We start from the raw sequence: 12,888 nt of genomic DNA, 5'->3' as shown, positions 1-12,888 counted from the left end.
TATCTTATTGTACCAATGACTAGTCAAAACATTGCGCCGGCTGAATAGATGACATGAGAGAGAGTGTGAAAAGTACAACAAAGCAATATGTATTTTCAGTGAAATATTGGAATAAAGAAAATGCCATATCGTTAAACACTACCATAATCAAAAAGTAGCTGTTTTTGTAATAATGAGCAGTGTGGTTGAACTTATAAAAGGCATGTAATGTCTCTGTATAAACAAAAAATATCTTGATTATCTTTTTAGGACACCCAGCACGCAAGTTTTCCTGGTGCACACAGTAAGTATTTCCCAGCACTTTACATTCAAGTCTCACACATTTTGAACCTCTGGATGCAGGTTGATTTCACCATTATCATAATGGTAATGAGTTCTCTTCTCACCCTTCCTCACCTCCAGAGAGACCAACCAAGACATCGAGCAGTCACCAGTCCAAGGCAGCGCCATGCGATGGAGATCAGGCCAAGTGAGTGTCCCTTCACCCTGTAAATCTCTTAAGAACATTATGGCTAGCTGCTTAATGATCGTGACACAGTTGACAGAGGATCCACAAACATTGAGGGACACAGGATAGGAGCCATATTGCTTAGTTCTCCCTGTAGTTGTTTGTGTGGTAATGAAGCCATATGTGTTGTTAATGTGTAACTTCCATGGCCTTGTAATGTTCCAGTAATGTTTTGCTGGAAGATGACCTGAAGCTCAGCAGTGATGAGGACAGTGATGGAGAACAGGACTCGGCCAAAAACGCCTCCAGAAACGCATCAGCAAGGTAGTGTCCTTACTGGTCTCTCAGACTGCGACTCATTGGAGCTCAAGTTCTTGATACGATTCACCCCCCTCAGAACTGGAAACAAATGCTATAAGAATAGCTAGCTATTTCCATGTGTAACTACTAACTGAGGATGCCTCCACATGAACGGCCCTGGCCTACTGTCCACTAACTTACTGCGTTTACTTGTCTTTCCCACAGTAACAACAGTAATAACAGCGAGGGAGCGGTGCACTCGCGGGACGACTCCAGCAGTCACAGTGGCTCAGAGAGCAGTTCAGGGTCGGACAGCGAGAGCGAGAGCAGCTCCACGGATAGCGAGGCCAATGAGCCCCCTCGCCCGGCATCACCAGAGGTAGGCCTAGTTTTCCTTTTCACCTACCATCTTCTGGACCAGTTATTACATTATTGTATTATAACCAAGGGTTGTCACTTGTCAGTACTGTTTACCTTCTGGCACCTGACCTGATAAGGCATGCAGAATATGATGTAGTAGATCCCAGTCCCAATTTCTACACTTCTCCCCACAGCCTGAACCAGCCACAGCCAATAAATGGCAGTTGGACAACTGGTTTAAGAAAGCCAAGCAGTTCTCCCCGGCCTCCCCAGTGGACAGTAATGTACCCACCAAGTACAAGAAGGAGGGGCGGGACCAGAGCTCAGGCCGTGGCTACAGTGGACAGGGCGGGTCTAAAGACTCAGGGGCGCCTACACCTAGCAGGGACCTGAGGGCAGCACAGAAGGGCTCAGAGAGCGGCCGTGGCCGGCAGAAATCTCCCGCTCAGAGTGAGGGTGGCCCGGGCCAGCGCAGAACAGTGGGTAAAAAACAGCCGAAAAAGTCTGAGAAGCCCCCGGTGGTGGAGGAGCCAAAGGGGGGGCTGAGGGTTGAGAGTGAACCCGCTCCTGAGATCCCTCCCCATCGGCCCAAGGCCGCCACCAAGGGCTCCCGCAAACCAAACATCAAGAAGGAGCCCAAGTCCTCACCCAGGCCGGCTGTGGACAAGCGAAAGAGCAAGGCACCCACCAAGACTTCCCAGAAGTCCCGGGAGTTTGTGGACACGGACTCTTCCTCCTCAGAATCGGAGGAGAACGACAGCATTCCCTCGTCGTCTCAGACCCCCAAGTACACAGAGAGCATCAGGACTCCAGTGTGTGTGTTCTCTCCTATGGAAGAGAAGGAACTGCTCTCTCCTCTCAGCGATCCGGATGACCGCTTTCCCATCAGGCAGCAGCAGGTGCTCATGGTGAAGATCGACCTGAGCTTGCTCTCCCGCGTTCCTGGACGGCCCTACAAAGACCTGCTAGAGCCCAAAGTAGAGAGGGACTGCTCCCTGGACAGAGACAAGGACTTCCAGAAGCAGCCCTCTGAGAAGAGCTCTGGTAAGGGCAAGAGGAAACACAAGGTATGGCCTGCCACAGCACACTGCTATTCATGCCGTGTTAGGACTTTCCTATTCACATTGGTGAAAAAGATTGTTATGACAAGGTCTGTTACATTTTCAATCCAGCTGTTTTTATCTCAATATCAAATCATTTCTGGGTAGCCATTAGGGTGTTTTCACAAATAGTCCTCTTTAACGAGGACCAATATCTGTACTTTTAAAGTGAACTCTGGGGTAAAAAAAAAAAAAAATAGCAAAATAACTAAGTTCTTTGTATTCACACTGCCCTTGAATTTGAAAGAGGACTCAACGCTTTTGCCAGTTCACTATTTCACCTATTTTGTGGTCCAAGTCATTTTTGCATTCACATTGCTATCTTTAGAAAGGAACCCAGATCTTTTTCCAACATTCATTCAATGCACTCTGGGTTTTTACAAAGTGCAGGATAAGCCCTTCCATCAGAATGTGTTATCGAACAGCTAGATATACCTACTTACATGTTGTGCACGGTGGGGGGCATTGTCATGCTGAAACAGGAAAGGGCCTTCCCCAAACTGTTGTGACAAAGTTGGAAGCACAGAATTGTCTAGAATGTCATTATATGCATAGGGGCAGCTACCATTCTCCTGGCATCCGCCAAACCCAGATCCGCCAAACCCAGACTGGCAGATGGTGAAGCGTGATTCATCGCTCCAGAGAACGCGTTTCTTCTGCTCCAAAGTCCAATGGCGGTGAGCTTTACGCCACTCCAGCCAACGCTTGGCATTGCACATGTGTTCGGCTGCTCGGCCATGGAAACCCATTTCATGAAGCTCCAGACTAACAGTTCTTGTGCTGACGTTGCTACCAGAGGCAGTTAGGAACTCTGTACTGAGTGTTGCAACCAAGGACAGACAATTTTTACGCGCTTCGGCGGTCCCGTTCTGTGAGCTTGTGTGGCCTACCACTTTGCGGCTGAGCTGTTGTTGCTCCTAGACGTTTTCACTTCGCAATAACAGCACTTACAGTTGACCTGGGCAGCCCTAGCAGGACAGAAATTTGACCAACTGACTTGTTGGAAAGGTGGCATCCTATGACGATGCCATGTTGAAAGTCACTGAGCTCTTCAGTAAGGCCATTCTACTGCCAATTTTTGTCTATGGAGATTGCACGGCGGTGGGCTTGATTTTATACACCTGTTAGCAACCGGTGTATAGCCGGATCAACTAACTTGAAGTGGTGTCCACATCATTTTGTGTGTGTATATATAGTGTAGACTGCATTTAGTAAAAGGGACATTTCGCAATTTTTCTACTTCATAGTCATCTCCAGCACCACCCTAACTAACATCAACATGAAAATGGTGCGTTTCTATGTTTTGTAGTAAAAAAAAGAGAGGAAGATTCCATTCAGTGTGCATCATGTGATTTTAACCAGTTATGAGTAGGAATTGCCTACTAATTGTATATTTATTGGTTGATGATGTCATTGGAAACCATTTATGTTCCTGTATCTTTTTTACTACAAAACATAAAAATGTGCCATTTTCACACATGTTGGGGTAATGCTGGAGATGATGAATATGAGGTTGAATTATTTATTTGTTATCCTTTAAAGCGGTAATATGTAACCTTTTGGGCGACCCTACCAAATTCACATACAAATGTGAGTTATAGATCTGCCATTCTCGTTTGAAAGCAAGTCTAAGTCGCAGTAGATCTTTTTCTATGTGCGGTATTTCTATGCTTCCCCTTATGTTTCGTTTTTGATTCTTTTACTTTTGGTTTTCTACACCAGCTTCGAACAGCTGAAAATCATTGGTAACAGAATAAATAGCAGACCAATAATGCAGATTAAATAATGCTTTAATTGATTCTCACCAAGTTTTTCGTCTCAAAGTATTCAAATCAGATAAGCCGTTTATGAAGCTCTCTTAGCCTATAGATCACATAATCTGAACATTGTACCAGTACAAAACATATTTTTGCATTTCTGTGCATCCTTGAAAATCGCTAATCTTTATCCAAAAACGCCACATTCTTTTTCTCCATGAACCTGCACATCATCTTCTCTTTTTTGTGGCTCAATGTCAGGGCTTATGGCAGGGGAAAAGGTGTTGCAGTAGTCAAGTGTGTGGTGCAGGAATAATGACAAGGGAACCTGGGGAGCTTTGTGTTCACATTGCTCTAAAAAAGGGAACCGTACTGCAGTCAAGCGAACCAAACTCAGACCACCTCTCAAGATGGTCTCCGTTCGCTTCGGCGGCTCTTTTGGGGGGGTCTGAGTTACTTTGGAGTGTTCGCACTGCACAAAAAAATTAAGCGAACCGCACTGAGTTCACAAATTAGCTGAAAGGGACCAAGTATAAATACACCCTTAGGTACCTTACTGTGATTGTTTAATTTTACCATTTTAATTGAAAACAAAAATAGTTTCTTAGCAAAGACCAATTTCTCAAGCAATAATTTTGCCAGGACTGTTTGGGAGTGGTCTGAGTGGAAAGAGGAAAACTGAAAATTAGCCTTATTGGCAGAGGTTTGGAACTCGATCTAACTAACTTACCGCATGGTGATGTCACCATGTAAGGCAAAAACCAGTCAAAATATATGTATGGAAGTAATATATGGAGACTGTTTAGTGACACAAATAAGTGATTTTAAATACATGTAATAAAAATGAAATCAGGATTTTATAAAATCTCTGATATTGGATAGATACTTCAGAACAAACTTGTAGTGAATCTGTTATTCAATGTGTTTGTATGGGCTAATAGCAGTAAGGCCAGATATAATTTTTATACGTTATACAAGGGATCTTACAATTCCAAATCAAATGGCAAAATTATCCTTGGTATGACCTTCTCACCCCCCCCTGGGCTTAGACAGGGCTTAGAGTCTTATGGGTTAAGCTTGAATGTCAATACGTTTTGGCCATCTTCCTAATGTTTATGACCTAGAGAATAGAATGTGATATTTCATGTTCAGTTGATACCCAGTCAAATACCAAGGACCCCATTCCTTACAAGCCTTTCAAATGCACCCACAATAAATCATCCTTTCCCCTCCCCTGTTATTCACTTTAGAATGATGACGAGAGCACCAAGCCTGATAGCAAGAAGTCCAGACTTGAAGACAAATCCTCATCTCATCACAAGAACAGCAGCAAAGAGTGAGTGACTTTTTATTCAAACCATACCATGCTTACTGCAACCCAACATGAACATTGAATGCTAAAATTGAAAACAACCCACACCAGGTCTAAGAGGGCAATGGAGGCCAAAGTGAAGGAAGAGCCGGTGCCCTCTCCCTCCATATCAGGGTCAGGAGGGCTGCAGAGAACACCCAAGGCAGAGCACCAGAGCCGCAAGCGGACGGTCAGCCAGTCTTCCACCTCCCTGTCCAGCGGAGCCAGCAGCGGTAAGGAGGGAGGCCACAGCACCAAGAGCAGCTCCACCTCCAAACACAGGAAGGGCGAGGACAAGCAGGGCAGGAGCAGCCGGGAGGGCAAGGTATGTGGGTGTGTCAGTCTAGTCTGCCTGTCCGTCTATGTGGGCTGCACACTGTCATGCTCTACTTATGACACCATTTTATCCAAACTCGTGTGTGTGTGTGTGTACACACACACACACACAACTAGGGTGCCCTTTACCAGCTGCACTGAGCATTATTCTGGCTCAAGTGTCACACAAAATGTCCACCGACTGCAAATACATTTGGGAAGGAAACAAATATAACATTTGTAGCTCACCACTTTCACCATGGCATGATTTGTTATTCCCATCACATTGTCACATAAAATAGCCCACGTAGGAATAGGATTATAAACGTTGTCTCTCTGCAGGAGAAATCCTCAAAGGGCTCTGATAACAAGCTTGCTGTGCCACGGCTCTCCTCGGATGGCTCAAAGTCCCTGAGATCAAAACTGCTGTTTGAGGACAGGTAAGAAGAGCCATCTCTCCACTGTGGATAACCCACTGCCAGTCAGCATGTAGAGCTGCAGGGGATAGGGTTGTCTGGGATATGGGGAATGGATGTGCGAGTGTAAAACAGAGATACCATACATTACCAGTTTAAAAGCTCAGTGGGAAGGGTCCGTCCACTTGCTGTGGCGAAGAACCTTGTGCATAGTTGTTTAGAGAGTATACTCAAACATTTGTATGTTATTTTTCTAAGTTTAGGCGTACAGGAAACGAATGCAATAACTGACTGGTGAACCTGTTCTTTTTCAGGGTTCACTCTGCGGATCACTACTTACAACAGGCCAAGAAACTGAAACACAATGCAGATGCACTGGTAAGAAACGGTTGTGTTAGCTCTAATGTGAAACCAAGAGCATGTAGGGCTGAAAATGCTCTTTGGTTGATGAAATGTAATTTCCTTATTTTACCAAGACAAATATGACTATTCACGTTCTGAATTGTTCAGTGGGTTCTTTCTCTAACTTAGCATTTATATATTGGATTTCGTAACCTAATGCATCCAATAATAAGCACCGAGCTCTGACATAGCGGTGCGGGTTTCTTGTAACAACTTTTGAAGGTTTCACAATTTGTGGTCATCTTCAACGTTGTTTCTGTTGGTTGCAAAAAGAAAAATTTGCATGACACGAGCTGAGTTAAATGTGAAAGGCTTTGAAAATAAGAAGCTTGGTATAAGCTCAGTGGTCCGTTGACATTTCAGAGAGATGCTTGTTTTTGTGAGACATTTTCAAACAGGAATGTCAAATTAATATTTAAAAGCTTATACTAAAATATGATGACTCAAAATCGATATCCATCTTACCTCTATAATGTTTTCTGTCCTACGAATTTGAGAAGCTGCCGAGTTAAACGGGAAAGTGAGCCTGTCAGGTAGCCAGTAGCCCAGAATCCAGCCTTGCTGACACGATGCAATTTTCCTGATTTTTGACCACTTTTTTTTTTCTCCTCACCCTAATTCTGGCCATCCTACAAGGTTAAACACTCCAATAGCTTTTGAACGGATTATGATAGAGACATTGACCCATTGGTCAAAAGATGCGTTTTTGTTTGGACACCCTAGAGCAGGGGCATTCAACTCTTACCCTACACGGTCCGGAGCCCGATAGTTTTTGTTCTACCTGATAAGTAATTGCACACACCTGGTGTCCAAGTCAGTCCCTGATTAGAGGGAAATAATGGAGGAGAAAAAAAGCAATGGAACTGGCTTTGAGATCCAGAGTTGAATATGAGGGCCTAGAGTATGACAACTGTTTTTCACGAAAAGCTAGGGAATTTAGTAATTATTTTGGACACACTCTGGAATAGAAGAGTTTAATGGTTTTACTATTCAGTGCTTTTGCATCCTCTTTTTGGGTCCTCTGGCTACTGAAAGTGGAGCAGCTAGATGAGCTATAATTGTCCACACTTGGTATCAATAATTCACCTGGGGATTATCATCAGATACTTAAGTGTATCTCACTGTTCTTATTGGGAGACGGGAGCCTGTCTAGCCCTATTCTCAAGTATCCAGGGAAACCATCAAATATTTGTATTAGAAATCTACATAATACTCATGACATTTTAAGTCTGCCATGTTTATTACAACGTTGCTTTCACCACTAGCATTGGTCATGAAGCGTTCCCCTTGCTACTAACTGTCTACTCGATTAGTGAGAGGGAATCAGTTGCATAAGAGCCGGTTTCCCTAATGTGTGTTGCTGCTGTGTGCAGATGGACCGGTTTGAGAAGGCCGTGTACTACCTGGATGCTGTGGTGTCCTTTATTGAGTGCGGAAACGCACTGGAGAAGAGTGCTCAGGAGGCTAAGTCCCCCTTCCCCATGTATGCCGAGACCGTGGAGCTCATCAAGTAAGAACAAATGGCTGTGTTTCTCGACAACTTCTTTACGACATGTTTTAACATATTTTCAACATGATATCGCTGACAGATATGGCAGCTCTGCTTCTAGCTCCAAAGCAACTTTCCATTATTTTGTTTTACAAGCATTCTGCTACATCTGCAATAACATCTGCTAAATATGTGTATGTGACCAATACAATTTGATATCAAGTAGAAATTATCTTCACAGTAGCAATTACCTTTTCATAAAGACACAATGTACCCAAAATTGTACAAATGGACAAATAATTAACTGAATTGACAGTATACCATAATATTATAAAACCTCTTAAGAGTGCTTGTGTGGCATTGCCAGACAGACCTACTGAGAACCAGTCATTAGTCTCTCACTCTCTTTCTCTCTTGTCTCCGTCTGTGTGTATGTCTTAGGTACACTATGAAGTTAAAGAGCTACATGGCCCCAGACGCTACGTCAGCAGATAAACGGTTAGCCGTGTTGTGGTAGGTGTCCTGACTCATCACTCAATAGATTCCATTTAGAGCGTGTATGGACATTAGTGTCATTGTGCTACTGCTCGTTGAGTCACTCTGCTAAAGTTCATTCATCCCTCCCTCCCACTCCAGCCTGCGATGCCAGTCCCTCCTCTACCTGCGACTGTTCAAGCTGAGGAAGGAGAGTGCACTGAAATACTCTAAAACACTCACGGAGCACCTGAAGGTAATTTATTATCCTTGGTACAAGTTCAGAGTTGTGATATTTTTGCTTAAGTGTGCATTGCTTTAATTTATTGTTGTATGGATCAGAAGAATGACAGACATTCATGTTGCATTGCTTATGTTTATTTGTTTATATCAAATTGCTCGTGTTTATTCTGCATTTCAATTTGTGTTTTTCAGAATTCCTTGAGTAACACCCAAGCGCCCTCTCCTGGAATGGGAAAGTAAGACATTTTCGTTGTTGTATGCTGTCTTGAGACCAACAGTCTTCTTAAATGTATTTCACTTGTGAGGAAGTGAGAGTCATCAATTAATGGTCCAGATGCTGAACCAGTAATGCTGAATCATGGTGGAAAAATCCAATTTTGAGCGGTTGTGATTCTCCTCTTACCATCCATCTGCATCTACCTTTGTCTTTCAGTAAAGCGGCTGGCATGCCCTCTCCAGTCTCTCCCAAGCTGTCCCCAGGTAGTGCCGGTAGCTACTCGTCAGGCACATCCAGCGGCAGCTCCTCGGTCACCATTCCCCAACGCATCCACCAGATGGCTGCCAGCTACGTCCAGGTCACCTCCAACTTCCTCTATGCCACTGAGGTGTGGGACCAAGCAGAGCAGCTGGCAAAAGAGCAGAAAGGTACCTGACTCACTCCCTCTTATCAGCTTCATCAGCACAAGAAGAAACTAGACAGCATGCATATGGCAGTGTTAGCCCAACTTCCAAGGTATCAATATCCTATCTAGTGCTTGTTTTAAGACATTAGATAAAATAATTGAATACTACTATTAGATTGAAACTAACTCTGTAAGTGTTGAACTGGCAAGCAATTCCTAGGCAAGAGGTCTCTGACTGTTAAGTGTTTACCTTGCTTACCCTGGCTGTGACCTGTCTATTTTGCAGAGTTCTTCACGGAACTGGACAAGGTGATGGGCCCTCTGATCTTCAACACCAGCAGCATGACTGAACTGGTGCGCTTCACACGGCAGGGCCTACACTGGTTGCGGCTGGACGCTAAGCTCATTCCCTGAAGGATGCTATAACCCCCCCAATCCCCACTGCCCCTCCATGCACACATGAACTATAACACTGTGTCCATTTTCTACACCAGCTTGCCAAAAACACTGAGCGATATTGAGCATCTTAGATCTACGACTATCCCAGGGGTGGGGGGGGAGGATTAAGCTATCTGTACATACTAGCAAATCTACTATTAGTGGTCTTTGTCATATCTTTGGGTTTTGCAAAAGAAAGTCATTGTTCTATTTGGCACAACGCTTTTGCAGAATTATTTTAGATGAAATACACAATTCTATAGGCTATAAGCACATTATTCACATTTGGCTTTTATTTATATATAGATTTTTTTTTTTTTTTTTTACCAAAGTACTTCCTTCAAACCAAAGGTGCTTTAAAACTAAGGTTTGTCTCTTATCTTTTTTGTGCCTTGTATCTGATCTACAGGAAACTAGAATATACCATGTGTTGAAATGCAGATCCAGCAAAGTTGGTGGGGATTTAAATGGTTTGATCAAATCAAATGTTTCAAATCAAATTTGGAGACATTTTAAAGAGTTATTTCAGGCTTCCAAATGTAACTTTTTTGGAATTGTACTGGACGCTAGCTGTGATCAGTGGGTTGAAGACAGTCTTGATGGTGTGTGAAGTGACCGAGAGCTTGGTTTGCCTGACAGATATCACTGACGCATGCACACATTACTCTTAACAGTTGCCATTTGAAGGGGATGTAGCGCACAGATGACCACATTTGGCGTTCGCCTGTGATACACCATTCAATTGATTTTGTTTAAGTTACTTTCATCGCTCTGAAGAACCATTTCCTATTTGTCAATGAGTTCTTCTTCCTATGAAATCTAGTTTGACTGTAGTGGAAAGGTTTTTTGTTGTTGATGAATTGCCCAGAGAGATCATTAATTTCTCAACAAGGTGTTATTGTTCTATTTGATTCCTTATAGGTTTGTACCGGAAAGGGTTGCTGTATTTTTCTAAGGCGCAGCAGGGTGTGTGGTTGGTTTTGCAAATGTTATCCTTGAAACACAATGTAATTATTTGTATAGTTTCTTCAAAAATTGCCTGGCAAAAGCAGATACTTACTGCAAGGAAGGACATGAATGCACTTGCATTTTAAGACTACAATTCTTTTTATAGGTTATATAGCATACACATTGGTGGTGCTTATTAGCCATACATAGATGGACTTGTAAGTTCATGAGTGTTATATTCCAATCACAAAGTACATGGCCAATATATATTTTATTTATGTACCAAGCAGTTACTCTGTTCAAAGTTGTTCACTTTCAGATTGTTAGGCTTGAAATGCAAAGTATTTGTATTGAATATGAAACTGTCATACTTAATTTAATGTTTAAAAGTTGTTCCTGGGTTCTCTACATAGCGTAATAGTAATTTGTGTATTACAAAATATAGAAATGTAATCTATGGTCTATATTTATGGTACAGGTTAGATTGAGCTACTATAGTGGTAAACTGCCCTAATATTTATGTTATTTTGTATTGTCATTAGTTTTGCAACAAGTCAACAGAAAAGTGAACTTGTGGTATTGTATGATGAAGGGTTTTTTCCTATTAGCCCATGTATAATATACACATGCTGGAAACACTAGTACCTTTTTCTCATTGGCACCCTGGTCTTTAATTTTGGGGAAACTGTTATTTCTTCTTGCACTCAGAATAATGGAAGATGTTTTATCTATGCAGGATTTTTTAAGTAAAATCTTTGTAAATCCTTTTTTTGGCTTTTAGTTTGAAATCAGGAATTTCCACTTTTTAATTGTTGGCCAAAACCTATTTTGTTTGACACAAATGTCCAATGCTTTTAGCTTATGCCTCATGCTTGTCCACTGATTTACTGGTATACATCTGCTTTTGTAACCAAACATGGATGGCTTAAGCCATTTTATACCTTAAGCTGGAGGCCACTTTTCTCAGATAGTTCTCTGGGTGTGTGTGTTCATGTAGCCATGTCTTCATACACTGGTAAACTTTTAAGTACAGCTGCAAGGTTTGTGTTCCATCCTATTCAGATGTACAAAATATGAGGATCATTTTAACATATCTCACAAGGCTTTCACTCATATGTATTTGTTTTTCTGCCACTTTAGCTTGTCAACCATTTTTTTTTCTTTGTTTGGCTTTTACTGAATATTATTTTGTGTTTGGAAGATATTGTGTGGGTTGTTTGATACCATATTTCAATGTAAGTATAGTTAGTTATAACTTGAATAAATCCAGGGTAAAATGAAATGTTCTGACCTTCAATAGAAAGACTTAACACTTGCATGTCTCTATTTAAATACAAATATGTATAAATTGTATATAAAATATTTCTTTTAGGGTACATTTCTACTACAGTTTAACATTTGTATTGAAATTAAGTTGTAAATACATTTTGAGATTATATGCACATTTTCTGAGCTTTTTTCTTCAAAAAATGTTAGATGACACTTGAGTCTCTGAACACTGTATATCAATATGTTTATTAATCATTTTTGTTACTGTATTGTATGCCTTGTCTCCTGCTTCACCAATGTCTGTCATTGTCATAAGCATTATCATCATTGATGTCTTTAGATCAAGTGCTAATATTGTCTTTTCTGTATTTGATATGGAGACATTTAAATCCATGCAATGTATATTGCTGATCAGATTGAATGGGATGGATGTTGGTGTGAGATGTACAGTTGATCATAAGAAAACCATCTAAGTTTCTACTTCACGTGAGAAAGCTCTAGCCCTTTTGAAATTGATCCGAGATGTCTTTTGAAATATGTCTGTATGTCAAGCAGTTGTAGAAGTTTATACAGTATGTTGTACTTATTTTTAACTGTCTCATCAGCATACAAAGTACAGTAGTTTTAATTGGGTTAGTTTTAAACTATTGATAACAGATGTATTATGGATGCAATATTAAGTAAAGGTACTCTTATGAGTTTGTTATTCAAACTTGGAATAACATGTCATTTTAAAATCTCTTGTGAAGTATTACTTGTTACTAATGGGATTTCTGAGTCTGTCCTGAATATAATTTGTATTTTACTGTATTGAGAATAAAATATATATGGTTATGTTTAATTTACTTGTGGTTTCCAATACATTGTACCATTATGTCAATACACTTGGATGTAGATGTATTTAAGAATGTGATTTTGGTTGATTGTAGAAACCTCATTCATTGAACACAACACA

General features: G+C 41.4%; 1 protein-coding gene across 4 annotated transcripts in view; it reads left to right on the top strand.

Moving 5' to 3' along the window:
• Window positions 1-12,774, top strand: part of LOC110537760 (AF4/FMR2 family member 4) — a 36,191-nt gene extending 23,417 nt beyond the window's left edge. For all 4 annotated transcript variants that reach the window (XM_021624132.3, XM_090192757.1, XM_090192756.1 and 1 more), the window contains 15 exons: window positions 250-283; window positions 403-469; window positions 674-772; window positions 974-1,127; window positions 1,303-2,175; window positions 5,216-5,301; window positions 5,389-5,641; window positions 5,974-6,071; window positions 6,362-6,425; window positions 7,823-7,959; window positions 8,380-8,451; window positions 8,575-8,668; window positions 8,848-8,891; window positions 9,089-9,300; window positions 9,565-12,774. In XM_021624132.3, coding sequence (XP_021479807.2) covers window positions 250-283; window positions 403-469; window positions 674-772; window positions 974-1,127; window positions 1,303-2,175; window positions 5,216-5,301; window positions 5,389-5,641; window positions 5,974-6,071; window positions 6,362-6,425; window positions 7,823-7,959; window positions 8,380-8,451; window positions 8,575-8,668; window positions 8,848-8,891; window positions 9,089-9,300; window positions 9,565-9,692 — 2,415 coding nt within the window. In that variant the 3' untranslated portion in view covers window positions 9,693-12,774. The remainder of the gene's footprint in view (window positions 1-249; window positions 284-402; window positions 470-673; window positions 773-973; window positions 1,128-1,302; window positions 2,176-5,215; window positions 5,302-5,388; window positions 5,642-5,973; window positions 6,072-6,361; window positions 6,426-7,822; window positions 7,960-8,379; window positions 8,452-8,574; window positions 8,669-8,847; window positions 8,892-9,088; window positions 9,301-9,564) is intronic.
• Window positions 12,775-12,888: the final 114 nt, after the last annotated feature.

The sequence above is a fragment of the Oncorhynchus mykiss genome, chromosome 12 (genome assembly GCF_057628025.1).
Source record: "Oncorhynchus mykiss isolate SJ-2025 chromosome 12, ASM5762802v1, whole genome shotgun sequence".
Taxonomy (NCBI): Eukaryota; Metazoa; Chordata; class Actinopteri; order Salmoniformes; family Salmonidae; genus Oncorhynchus; species Oncorhynchus mykiss.
Note: the sequence above shows the minus strand (reverse complement) of the source record. Positions and strands in the feature narration are given on the sequence as shown.